General features: G+C 41.0%; 1 protein-coding gene across 2 annotated transcripts in view; it reads left to right on the top strand.

The window, feature by feature from the left end:
* LOC134538493 (putative uncharacterized protein DDB_G0282129) overlaps positions 1–13,803 on the top strand; it is a 482,072-nt gene extending 468,269 nt beyond the window's left edge. For both annotated transcript variants that reach the window (XM_063379862.1, XM_063379863.1), the window contains one exon: positions 12,003–13,803. In XM_063379862.1, the coding sequence (XP_063235932.1) occupies positions 12,003–12,384 (382 nt within the window). In that variant the 3' untranslated portion in view covers positions 12,385–13,803. The remainder of the gene's footprint in view (positions 1–12,002) is intronic.
* The last annotated feature ends 702 nt before the right edge of the window (positions 13,804–14,505 follow it).

Genomic DNA, 14,505 nt, shown 5'->3' with positions numbered 1-14,505 from the left:
CCAGCGAGCGTCGCGCTTGGCGTCTCGTCCCAACCAACACGAACACACGCCTGACCGGGCTGATGGCGCGCGCAGAGCTAGTAACGTGAGCGCCGGCGGCCCGTGTGGTGGCGGCGCGCCGAGATGAGTTATTTCTGGCCGCGTCAGTCTCTGCGTGGCGTCACGGCCGTCTCCCGCCCGTTGGCCGAGGTCCCGCGCGGCTGCGTGTGTAGCATCCCGCTTCCAGTACCTGCCTTTCAATGTTGTTACCACCTGTTCCTGGGAGAACTGGCTTCGAAAAGGGCTAGTCCCAATGAATGAAGTTTTGTTAATTACTAATATTTACATTAATAATAAATAGGTGTACTTAAAAATGCCCGATCACCATACACTGGCACTGAATGTCTGTCAAGTTCCACAGTTCGCACTCCTCACTGGAGCCAGGCTCGACAGTGGTTCGCCCCTCACCTCGCGCCTGTCCACACACACAGTCTCGCCCCACTCAGTCGCACTCTCTCGATCCCGTCACTCCGCGTCGCGCCACTCTCGAGGAGGTCTCTCACCCTCTTCACTTCTCTTCACTCACGGAACTCTCCGGACTCTCTGAACTACCGCGTAGGCCGGCGTCGCTGCTTAAAGTCCTTTGGAGTCGTTCTCTAACCGACCAGAGCGTCTGTGACGAGTCGCGTCATCTCGGGCCGACACGACGCCCGAAGAGTCCAGAAAGGAGGTGTTTGTTCACGCCACTCCGCGCGGCGGCTTCGGGGAATCCCGCAGAATTCCCAGGCCGCTAAAACGGTCATTGAACACGGCCTGAGGCGTGCGGGTGCGAGGGGTGAAGGGGTGGATGGGGTAGCGACGACCCTTGTAATCCGCGCAGGCGCGCTTGGCATGCCTCACGTCAGTGCACGGCGCGTGACGTCAGAGGCCGTGCAGGGCCGCCAGCCAGCTCCGAACCTGGCATGTGTCACGGTCTTGTCTCGAGTTCGTAACAATATATTGTGTCAAAATAGGATGGTTATGACGTCACCGAAAACGTCACCTAGCACAGCCATGTTTGTTTGACGATTTGGATGACTTGAGTTTCCATCAAATATTTTGCATGTAGGACGAGTTACAAAATACGTTGTACGTTGGATGCAATCGACCAATCATAATGTCCCTAGCGAAAACGGAAATTACATCCCGCTTCCGTCTCGAAGATTCTTTAAAATAGCAACGAGTGCATGGGTGGTTAAAGAGGATTATTAACTAAGCTAATGCATACGGGAATGTTGTATGCGAAAACATTTGTATGACAATGAAATTATGTTTCTGTAACTTTAAAAGAATCTCTGGACATTTATTTGTATTACGTAATGTATATTAATGAGTTAATTTTTTATAATACATTAAAAATTCACAAATACCATCTGACGGCCACACATCCATTTTTTTTTTTTTTTTTTTACTTATTAAGGATTGTTACATACCAAAAGCATAAGCGTATCTTCTCAGTCTAGTGTGCAAACCCCCCCCCCCCCCCCCTTCCCCCCAAACCACCTGTTGTTTGAATTTTTGAGTTAGCAGGTTTTTTTTTTTTGCGCGGCGGTGTGTAATTATCTCCTCGCTCGTGTACTGTGTCACAGTCTGATATGAGCTGTCAGGTTCCGTGCTGCAATCCGCCAGGAGGAAATGGCTTACTTCCTGCAGGCCCCTGCAAGTGTGATAGGCTGCAGTAGTCGCCAGGGTTGCCGAGACACTGAACGACCCGAGAGCAAATAATTATTTTCGTGCCCCCTCTCGAGTACCTAATGTACAAATTTTCAAAACCCACCAATTTAAAAAAATTGGTTGTCTGTAAAGTCGGTTTACGGACGATAGTTTAACGTGACAACGTCATAACAAAACATTGATGAAATGATTGCATACTTTTATGAATACGATTGAATCATTTTTATTTTAATAATAAAAGAGTAAATACTTCAAATTATACTAATAATCAGATTTTTAAAATGCAATAATAATTAACCTTCATCGCCGAAATTGTTGTTGTAATAAGCAATGAAAACCACATTAACTTTTCACTTCACTTTATAAACAGTCGACGAAACAGTTCACGTGTAGATGTAAGTTGTGTGCTGCCGCTGTCTTTCTTCTCCTCGGACGCATAGGCCGCATAGGCCAATCGAGTGGAAGAGAGAGAGATAGATGCAGCGCAGGCGTACAATGAGCGTAACGGGACACAACGTAACGGGACCCTTTTTCGTGCGTGCAGCCGGCGTTCATCGATTTATTAGACGTTCTCACGTCACAAAAAAAATCTAGAGATTGTAAATTTAACTTGCGCGAATCGTTTTACTTGTAGTCGCATCACTTACATATCGCAATAGACTTGTAATTTTGGTGTAATAAGGTTACACCCGGACATAAAAGAACTGAGCCATTGCGCCAATGCCTCCCCCCCCCCCTTCCTTCACTAACCAACCATTATGACCCTGACTAGTTCGTGAAAATTGGGATACAAGTGTCCGAATCTAGGTCCTTTGTCACACCTGGTTCCTTCTGAAAGTCGCTGATCTCTTGGATGACTGAATAGTCCCTAAAGAAGTATCTCAAGATATTTGAACTTATGATTGTGGTATAAACAAAGTGTTTTTTTCTATGCACTTTCATGAAATGACTTTTAAGAAACATTATTTTGATAAATTGCAAACAAATGTTCTATTTGCGATTATTTGTGTCGGCAATAGGCAACTTATGTAAGCGTCTAATAGATTATGCGTGTTTACTGTCCACTCATCGCTGAAAATATCTCGAGCTGTCCAACCTGTAGCAACTGTTTGGGGGGGGGGGGGGGGGCGGTAATTAAAAAAAAAAATACTGGCCCGAATGAAACCCTATCCGTTCGCGTCGTGATGCAAAATGGCGCATGGCTAGTTCACTGATGATCTACACGCGGGCTTACGGACGTTTCAACGGAAAATGACCTCTAATGAAGGATGTTTCCTAGTTCCAGCTAACAGGAGCTTATAGAAAGTCCTACTTCACAGATTTGTTAGATTCTAAACAGGGTAAACCAGATTCGACTAAGGAGAGTGCACCTAGTTTTCGAAGATTAAGGGATATGCACTCACCGTAAAAACTTTTTAACTTTTAGATTTTTAATCGGCTTTGCTTTCAAAATTAAAATTACTTGCATAGTTTTTGCATTATTAACTTCCAAAGTCAAGTTTGTAACGATTTTGGTTAATACAAATAAGGATAATCTTAGATCGCAGATCTGAAACAATAGAGGTTTAGAGAAAATACTGCTGGCTGCTTATGATATGGTTTATGTCGTTCAGAAAGTTATTTTACTTACTCGGTGGTCAAAATCCTCATAAATTAGATAATTATTAAGATTATGTATGATTAAATACAATTTTCTTAAATAAGTTAAACCATAAATCAATAATATTGATTTTAAATCTACAAAGTTTGATTGAGAAGATCCGTTTGGTTCTCATTATTTGTACGCCCAAAAACTTTAAATTGTAACTTTGACATGACGGTGAATTATGTAAAAAAGTATACGAAACACCAATTTGGGCTTTGATAAAGTTAAGTCAATCAACATGTCTAGAAATTTAACAGTATTTGACGTGATGCTCACTCTTGAGTTAACACTTGTGGATAGTGCGGTGCTAGTAACAGTCGCCGGCCGCGCGCGGGCTGCTCTGCGCAGGCGCCTCCAGCCGCGGGTAGACGCCGGGCGCCGGCCTGCTCGAGCGAGTCCCGACCTTGGGCGTCGCTCTGCAAACACTGCGCAGATCAGCGCCGGATTTAACAGCCATGTGGCGCGCCTGGGCGCGTCTGAGGCAACAGTTTACCTTACCTCCCCTCCTAACTCTTTGCCACCAACCCACAGAGTGGTGATGGGAATAGACATGACCCACATAGTATGACTTGATGTAAGTTTTTGGACATACGCCATTGCTAAGAACTTTTTCTGTTGAAGAAAAACTAATAAATAAAATAAATAAATAAAAATAAAAATACTCAAAAAAAAAGATACAAAAAACACACAAAATTAAGCAAACAATTGCTGTTGTCAACAAGGATATGAACACCACAAAATATTCCGAAACAGGAATATGGTCAGCAAACAAAGAAAAAACAAAGAAAAATGTAATAAGAGAACGAAAAAATCCCCACAAATGATGACAACACAAAAATATTGAAACCCAAAATAATTCAGCACAACAGTTGAAGCGAGACAAAAAACATGACAAAACGAAAAAACAAACAAATACAATAGTTTTACCTAAACTGTTTAGGTAAAACTATTGTATTTGTTTGTTTTTTCGTTTTGTCATGTTTTTTGTCTCGCTTCAACTGTTGTGCTGAATTATTTTGGGTTTCAATATTTTGGTGTTGTCATCATTTGTGGGGATTTTTTCGTTCTCTCAGTACATTTTTCTTTGTTTTTTCTTTGTTTGCTGACCATATTCCTGTTTCGGAATATTTTGTGGTGTTCATATCCTTGTTGACAACAGCAATTGTTTGCTTAATTTTGTGTGTTTTTTGTATCTTTTTTTTTTTGAGTATTTTTATTTTTATTTATTTATTTTATTTATTAGTTTTTCTTCAACAGAAAAAGTTCTTAGCAATGGCGTATGTCCAAAAACTTACATCAAGTCATGCACTCCCATTGCACAAATCTTTCAAAGATAACCCACATAGTAGTGGAATAAAAGAAGCACCTCACTGAAGGGCCCGCTTATTGCTTGCAAAAACGTGACTGAAACGGGTTGTCAATACCAGGTCTTGTGGAAAACTTTCTTTATATGTTAAGGTTTTCTGTTAATAGAATGCACTTAGGCCAAAATATGATCAGTATAAAGCATACAAGCACCGTGTCCAGAGATGACGTGTCGGTTAACCCCACGTGAAAAACTCTCTGCTCCTCACCCGGGGAATCCTACATGTTTGCGGCCCTGATCTCATCAGTGCTTGATATATGGTATTCTTGATCGCACCGCAGTTACTGCAGCCCGCGAGGTTGGTAGACCTGGCGGGGGAGACTGCATCGAGCTGCGGGCAGGCCAGGACGACTTGATGTCGCGTGGTCTACTGCCGCAGCTGTAGCAGAACACTGGACTAGTGGATCCCGTAGTGGACGCCGCCATCTTCGCGTTGCTTCCGCATCCCCTGCATGCGTCCAACTGACTCGATATACCCATGGATGCGACACTCGCATCCACTGATGCTTCCCTACGTCAATGACTATCGGAATAGTGTTTTATTTTGTTTTGAATATAATAAGTTTTTAGGCATAGAGACTTGAAACGTTAATAAAAATTACCGAAGGGCGAACTTTTAACTTATATGTGTATTTAATATTTTGTAATTCATAGCAAACTTTTTTATTTTGATCGCTAACATGTTTAATCACTACGCTACCTTTTTTTAAAAAAAAAATGGTCTTTTTTTTTGTTTTTGCTGAATATTCGTAGTTATTGCGACTCGAACCAACCGTCAACAGATGGTGCTAGCGGTAAACGTATTCGGATGTTATCCATCCATTATAAGTGCGTCCCCTGCATCGAGGCAGCTATGCTGAGGCATGCAGGTGTGTGTGCCCGGTCAGGCGCGGTGTAGAGCCTGGTTCAGGCCTCGCTGTTATCGAACCCTGGCCGCGGTCTGGCGCAGTGCGGATGAACCCAGCCCTCCGCGCCGGGCTTGCAAGTCTTCCCGCGTCTGCACGGCTTCAGTGGCTCGCGAGCCTTGCCCGTGTTAGGCATAAACTCCTCCCGTGCATCGTTGCACAGATCTGAAAGTCTTTACTTCTTTCAACTGCAACGAACTGAAATCCATTGCTATCTAAAATAAATACACAGTGTGACGAATATTTGATTCGTGATGTTTGGCTGTTTAATACTTCCTCCTCTGCAAGCATAACTTTGATAAGCGATAGACTTTCGTTGGTGAATCCAGTTAGCGTCACTATTGTCTCTGATATTGCAGATTTTAAGAACCTTTTGTAGCATTCTAATTTTACCCGTAATGTCACTTATTTGACGAGTAAATCTTGCTCACTCAATCATATTTTAGCTGCGTTTGTATTTTTTAAATGTGAACCAATTATTTTTCTACCAGTTTTTTTTAAAATTTCATTTAAAATTAATATAATTATTCCTAAATTGTTCATGGATTTTTCTTCATTAATGTACGGTTGACCTAGAAACACCCACGAGAACGCAGCAATGGGAAGTTAGTATCGAGAATAGACGAACAGTATCCAAATTTACTCTGAACCAAGCGAGTGGTAATCTTGTTAAGTTGGAGTGATTGTGCCTTTGGCGCGTTTGTTCGCAACAACTAAAAATAACAACAAAAAAAGTGCGTGGCTGAGTCATGGACACGGACGTGTGTGGTACGTGCATAGGTGTACGAACAGGTAATATTTTCTATACGAAATATAAGATCCGCTATTTCTTAACACCATATATATTCACTATTTTACACCAATGTTTATATATGCAATCGATAGATTTTGACGAGAGCTGACGATTGAAACCTAAACGAACGTCGTAGCTTCTCCGAGTCAAAAGTTATACAAAATGGAAATGTCGAAACGCAGAAAAATGACCTCAAAATGGCGGCGCTTCCCCCTCCACCGCGCGCGATGCGTCACAATCCTCACTTAGCGTAAATAACTCTTTGATCCTTAAGCTATCCGGTGGTGTAATTAAATTTTAGATGGAGATGGTAGATATGTAGCTGCAACACCAAACTGTATCCTCGATTTTGTTTATTCGATTTTTTAATTGCCTCCCACTGTGGAAGCAATGTTAGACGTATTCACGTCAAAACTTACCGAGTGATTAAATACACTAAGCAACGCATGTGGTGGATTTGTGGCTGCTGATCTGGTTCAATTTCGAACAGTGTCTGATTGTGTTGTAGGTAATTTTAATATAAATTGGTCGTGTATCGGCAACATGGTTGACAGTCACGACGTGTGGTCCCGCGGCTGCAACGGTGAACGGCGCGGCAGTCGGAAAGGGATGGTGACGTCACGACGCGCGGACTGGCGGGCTGACGTCATGCCGGCAAGTAGGTCCGAAGGTCGGCCGGCACGGGGCACTAACGAGACACACACACACTCTCTCTCTGGTCTCTCGGGAACCGCAGGAGCTTCACGACTCTCCGCAGAAGAATTCAACCAGGATGAACCAACACTTCTGATTCCGAATAACTCCATCTTCCTGGAAACTACGTCGTATTTAGACTTTAGAGTTCTGTGTTTTTGTTCTAGACAAATATGAACAAATAGCAGTATACCTACTTCACCATTTTTTGAATGGTTTGCTCATATACCAAGAACATTCTTTTGGAGACATGTCCAGAGTAGGTTGAGTTAACTCAAGTGTTCGTTAATCTACGAAGATAGCCGTGATTTTACGAAGATCCCTGTGGGTATTTGTAACCATCTTTCTGCGTAAATCGATGGAAAAAATAAACAAGAAACATATATATAATTATATAATAAATCAAATAAGTTAAACTTATTAATAAAATAACCTATTAAAAACCCAAAAAACAAACAATAAGAACCATAATTTTCATTATAAAAGGTATTAAAATTAAATAAGGATAAGGAAATAATAATCATCTTAATATACAACCACCAAAAACAGAAACTGTTAACAAGGTGGTGAATTTTTTAAGTGCACCTGTGGCCTTCTTCGGCACGTATCGGGCCACGAAAATTCGGTGCTGCGTAGCCTTCCCCGCGCTCCACGTCTATGTTATAGTGTTTGTTTGCCTCAACAATGTATTTGTTTGTATACGGCCAAATAGGTACATACGGTTGATTCAGACAAATATTTTGTAGTAGGAAAGATTTGATTGACCCGGCAAAATGGTTTTGCCAACTTTACTATATACCTTTTTTTGGGGGGGGGAAGGGGGGGGGGGGGGAGTGGCCAAACAAACCTTTTGTAACATAAATTAAATATTAGTGTCACCATCTCAGTTTTCGCTGAACGGGAGCTGTTGACCGCAGAAGAGAAGACGAGGTGTCACGTGTGCGGTCTGATTGGTGGTCCCGTGGTGCAGCGGTGACGTGATCAGGGGCTGTTGGGTCGCGGGAGTCATGCAGGGAAGCCTAGATGCACATCAAGTTCTGTCCCTGCCCGAACACGCCCGAATATTCACCTTCGGCCAACCTCGGGTTTATTTATATATATATATATAATATCTGTTTATTTTAACGTAGCTATACTACCCTAACTAACCGTCCATAGTGTTTTACAGTGTTTTAATGTAGGTAACCTAACCGACCACTTTTAATAATTGAATTCATTTTTCCTGCGCAAAAATAAAACAAATCCCGAGGTTGGCCGAAGGTGAATATTCGGGCGTGTTCGGGCAGGGACAGAAATTTATGTACATCTTAGGCTTCTCAGTCGTGCAGGCCACACACACAGTAATGTGAACGTTACTGTCAAAAAACTAAAGAAATGTACTAATTGGTTTGGCAGGGCACAGTTCCTTTGTTCTGCAGTAGCTCGCACCTCGGCTACCAGAACTTGTGGCTGCCCGCTCGCACCGTCGCTCACTCAAAATAACTGGTCATAACGGCCAGTTTCACCAAACAACTCAAAAGTTAATTAGTTAACGAACAACATTTTCAACCCAGTTTATACACAACACATTTCTCTTCTTGCGCGGGGGCATTTCTTGACACGCTCTGAAAGCTAACAAACGCGCAGGAATGATTGTAAATTGTTTATCTCGTCAATCCAGAACGTCAGACAGACTTGCAAATTGTTGATTACATCGTCTACATTACTTGATCAATGTCCAAGTAGGTCGCGGTGTGTAAAAGTGTTATCATAGATGTCCACTATTGGAACTATTTATCACGCCCACATTTTTGGTTCATTTAAGTTTCCATTTTTTTCTCGTTTAACTGAAATATTACATTTTCGTACATGACGACCCCATTCTGCATGGTGTTTGGTGCACGACATTCAGGAATACCACGGGTACGTGGTAGTTGGGGGACAGCGCGAGGACTAGTTAGGTTGCCTTTGTGTGCAGGGATGTCGTAAGTTCCGCGATATAAAAAAATAAATAAACCAACCAAATGATGATAGTCAGAATCTATATTTTCTGATGGGTTCGCATAATTTTAGGCAGAGCCGTCGAGCGTTGACATTACTAACACCAAAACTTTTCAAAACAACTATATGACTGTAAACATTACAGTGGCCATAGCTTTAACCCTGATCTGCACGTGCTGTAAGATTTTTGCAATTACTTGTATCAGAAATACGATAAGACTCGTAATTTTCGTCCTGTTAGGACAAACTCAGGCAGCAAAAGGTCCTGACCCCTTCCACCAGCTCTTTCACTCAATGGCCTCGATTTTAGGAACAGTATTTTGCCGTGTGTTAGAATTTTACTATATTAATTTTGTTTAATGTTTAAAGTATCGCTGATGGGTTTCCTGCTAGCAAATAAGGCTACGAGTTGGTAATGAGAGCGGAATAACTCTCTTTTGTGCATGACTAAAAAAAGCTCTCGTAGTCGCATGCCTGCCAACCACTTCAGTCGGCCAATCACGAGACAGAAGAGTATTCTCCTTCTTTGCATGTTGCCAACATTGGCTCACAAATCGATAGCAGAACAATGGCGTGGTTTTTTTTTTTTATAAATAAACCTGTGCATGTTGCTGATAGTTTTTATGATGGCTAGACTTTTACATTGATAACAAATATTATTTGTGTGTTGTTTAAGGTTTAGTTTACTAAATTTATCCGTGAAATATTTTAAGTGTGTCACGTGTAATTTTTTTAAAATAATAACTTTAAATTAAACATTTTCTTACAAATATGTCTTTTTGAAGAAAAAAAATAGAACATTGTTGGTTGTATGTTCGGTGCGTATTTAGATAATGGCAAGAATTGTTTTTTGTGTTTAATCGCTTATTTCTGATTGTCGCTCGGGCGAAAACAGGATCTTGCGATGATGCGAAATTGTTGCAGTTGTGATTGTGACTCAGCCGAATGTATCTGCTTCTTCTGGCTGATCTCCGACTGCGCTCTTCGATTGTGCTAACGTGAAATCTCCGTCAGCAAATTTCGGAACAATGCGGGATCGTCCTTCAGGCGTGCTGCAGTTTCGCAACCGACTTCCGGAAGTGTCGAATTATCTGCCGATACGGAAGGAGCGCCTGAGGGGACAAGATATACAGTACGTCAAATCTACCGATAAACTTTGGCTGCAGGTTTTGCCATGAAAACAATATCTTCCCGTGTTTTTAAAAATGTATATTACTCTCGAAATTATTGCTATTATATTAGGACATTTTATTTACTTTAAAGCTATGACCTTGTCATAAATATTACATTTAATGGTGAATATAGCTGTAATTTATTTATTAAAAACGTGTAACTTGAAAATATCAACTTTTTAAAGCTCCCTAGTTTAAAATAAACTAACACTGTTTGCACACGATTTTAAAAATTAAATATATACGAATGTCGTTTTGATTACAAAATAAGGGTTTAGAATATTTTAGGCGATATAAGTATTTGTAGTATTTTTTTAATGCTGTGAGAACCATTGCGAACAGCGAGTTCGGCCTACAGGCGCGTGTAAATTTCGAAGTTCGGATTTATGTACGTTGAAACGGTTCGAAATAAATTTTAACGAGTTGGTGGTATCTAGAATTGTTTCAGATAAAGATATAATATATATAATATTTATGGTTTACAAGAACTTAACGGTTTTGATACCGTACCTTTCCTGTGAGCTAATGGTTGGTTACATAAAAATAATTTCAATTAAAAGTTTTTTTGTATGACAGGTAGGAGGTGCAATATTTTTCATTTTAACGGAGTTGGTAATTTTTCCGGTTTTTCAATAAACCTTCCCCATTTTGATCCTCTTTGTCCAATTTTACCCATTAATAAACTCGGGATTTTCCCTCGGTTTTATTTGTGTCTGGAAATGTTTACGAAATTACGGCAGTTATCGTTTCCGTAAAAAAGCGATAGGCCTACATAAGTACTTGGGGTTTAGGGATCGTAAAATAAAAAATTGTAGAAATTTTCTGAATGTGGCAAAGGGTATATAGACTGGAATATGCAGTATTTCTTAGATATTTACCTCGAAGTAACCGTGATATATATGATTGTGCATTTTAATAGTTATTACTATTTCATTTATAACAAATGAAGTTTTATTGTAGTTATTCTTAAATACTATAACGATGACTTTTCAAAGAATAAAATAAATGGTTTCTTGGAGCGAAATGGAGTATTGTTGTAACCAGGAACGTGCAACATAATTTAATTTCGGAGGAAAGGGGTTTATCAGGACCACTTTGCCCGCTGTTTGCTTTCAAATTATTACTTGCCGTTTGTTGGTGAGGATAATAGATTATTGAAGTAGTTTGGCTTCTGGGTTGTAGCTGCGTCCTTGGCGAATAATTCACCGACGTTTACGGTCGACATTGCAGTCGTGGGTGGGAGGGTGAATCAATTATCCAGCCCCCTCCCTTCCCAACGTAACGCCATTGGTTGTAACTAACCTTGAATAATGAATTTTAGCAGTAAAAGACTTTTCATACAGTTTCGTTGTTACGAGCATCATTGAAGTGAAACTTGGTCCAAAGATAGGGCACTCGTGACTGATGACTAGAGACCGGAAAAATTCGCGAATTCATTTCGCGATAGGCTAAAATACAAATCTTATACCTCAGTGCTGCCTCTACTATTGGTTCACACTCACCTGGGTGACTCTGGGCCAATGAGAAACACCCAACCAAAGCTTTATCGAATCAGAGGCTGCTACGCTGGAACGTCTCACAAGACAGCAGCCAATGAGTGGGTGGCATTTGACCGAGTGTACGTAGAACTATGGAGTTCATCCTGGAGGTCATTGAACCCGCGAATTTTTCCGGTCCCTACTGATGACCAACTGGGAGCGGGAGCGGGAGACGTGGTGGATGTCGCGGTGCTCGAGCGAGGGGCTCCTGTTGGCAGCACTGACAGCGGCTGGGACAACCCCTTCCGGCCGGACGGCGACCTGAGCCGCGAGGCGGACCAGATCGTGGAGCTGATCAAGGGCGGCAAGCCCATCACGCCGACGCCGCTGCCCGAGGCGGCCGCGGAGACCGCCCCCGCCCCCGCCGTGCTGCAGCAGCAGGCCGCGCCGCCCCCGCAGCAGCAGCAGCAGCAGCAGCAGCAGCAGCAGCAGCAGCAGCAGAAGGCGGGCGCGAACGGCGCCGCCCCCTGCGCCGCGGACAAGGCGGCGGCGCCCGTGGAGGTGCGGCGCGAGACCGTGGTGCCCGCGGGAGACGCCTCGCAGGTGGAGCACGTGGTGCTCAAGAAGAAGCCCAAGTGCAAGTGCTGCGTCATCCAGTAACTCTCGGTGCACTCTCTCGAGCCGCGATGCTTCTGCCCTTTCTGCCCTTTCTGCCCTTTCTGCCCCCACGCCTAACCCTCCCCTAGCGCGCCCTAACCCTCGTGTCCAGTAGCACCGGGGACGGATCCCTGTCGACTCTTGTGTACATAACCTCAACACACACATTGTTACATTGTTAAATTACAATATTAAAAAATATATATATTTGACGGATAAAACTAAAGTTACTTTTAAAGTTTGTATTACTTAAAATCCTGTACATATTCAAGGGCCGATAAAAAGTAAATTGTTACATTGTTAAATTAAAATTTTAAAAAAATAAAATCATTTGACGGATAAAACTAAAGTTACTTTTAACGTTTGTATCGCTTAAAATCCTGTACATATTCAAGGGCCAATAAAAAGTTTCGTCTCCCCCAAGCTGCACCCCCGGGGGTTGGCTGGAATTCTCCCCCCCCCCCCCTTTTTTTCTTCTTCTAGATCCGTCCCTGAGTGATACTGGTACCAACGTCTGCAGACGTGATGGAATTTTCACGTGGTGCTAGAGTAAAAGAAAAAAAAGAATCCATTTATTTTTTTATTATGTTAGATAATCCCACTTTGTAATACAACACAAGGTTATTCTGGCATTTAAGTGGTAGCACCTTAACTACACTCATACGTTGATTAAAAATGCAATGATTTGTTTGTGTCCTGATGAATTTTATTTTTGTTTAGTATTTTGGAGCTCTGGTTCAATCCTTGTTCCAGTTTATTGTTTAGGGTACTCACTGTTATGTTGGTTGTAAGTAACGATAATGCAAGAAGAGAGTCGTGCACTTCTGGGGAAACAGGACTGATGAAAAATGAATTACCAAAATGCTGTGGTCAAAAGCACTAGTGCTAATTTATAAATGTGTATAATAAGAAATTTATATGAAAATATTGAAACAGAGTTTCTAGAAGTGACTTTAATGTGAAGATGAGGTGTATTTACATGTGGTGCATTTTTCCCAGCTTAATGCTTCTGTCGAACAATGAAGTCTTGGTCGTTGGACTGTTGAAGATGCAGCGAGTGCATAGTTATTGCAGAGTAAATATTTTTTTGAGATATCTGTGAAGGGGGTGAGACGGAAGAAGCGATATACCCTGCGTCACACCTTGATTAGGTAGAACAGTGTGATGGTGGTGCTTTGCGACAGTTTGAAAGTGCTGCTTTCGGCAGGTGGTACATCCTGCTGCATACATATATTATCTGTAAGAAAATTGTAAGACCAATGTGATCTTAATTTTAGTTTGATGTTAGGGAGAGTAAATATACAAAAAAGAAAATAAAACTTTATCATATTAATTTAATGTTAACATTGGTTTTTTAATGTAAATCTTTGTGTTTCTAAAACTTTTTAAACTGACTTAAAATATTACATTACTTTGTATTCATTCAAATGTTCTTTATTTCATGATTTCCCTGCATTTATATAGTTATATACAACTTCTTGGAATCCTTCAGCCATGAAGCTTTGGTAAGTTAATGGTAATTAACACTTAAGTCTTCCTGGACTAATAAAACCACACACTGCATAGTCTCTTACCACAAAGCATATTATATCTTGTAATGTTAAAAATATATATAACATTTTTATTTTAGTAAAAAAGTAAAATATTATCACTGATAAATTGTAAGAAGATAAACTTATTTTTGATCCTGCAGTTTTAGTTACAGATTTGTATAATATTTAAATAAATGTTTCATAAAATTGAGAAGCAGTGTCAAGTCATGCTGGTCTAACATTCAAACAGGTAATGAATGTTAATGAATACCATACTGTCTTAATACTGCAACTTAATTCTGAATAAATCAAATAAGATTGGCTAGTAAAATTATATTAAATCATTCTTCAAATGATATTCAGACTGTCATTTATTGTTTAGGCGAAGATTGCATTCAAGTTGATTTGTCATAATAGGTACTGTGTTCTCATTAAGGGGATTCATTATAGAATAAATTTTTCTGCTTGATATTTTCCATGATCTTCAGTCCGTGAGGTGTCGAGAGATGGAGTGAGTCGGACGCTGCTGCCTGTAAAATGTGCGGAACATTTAAATAAAGTAATTCCTTCATACGAGTCAATTATATGCTGC

The sequence above is a fragment of the Bacillus rossius genome, chromosome 13, assembly GCF_032445375.1.
Source record: "Bacillus rossius redtenbacheri isolate Brsri chromosome 13, Brsri_v3, whole genome shotgun sequence".
NCBI classification, from domain to species: domain Eukaryota; kingdom Metazoa; phylum Arthropoda; class Insecta; order Phasmatodea; family Bacillidae; genus Bacillus; species Bacillus rossius.
Note: the sequence above shows the minus strand (reverse complement) of the source record. Positions and strands in the feature narration are given on the sequence as shown.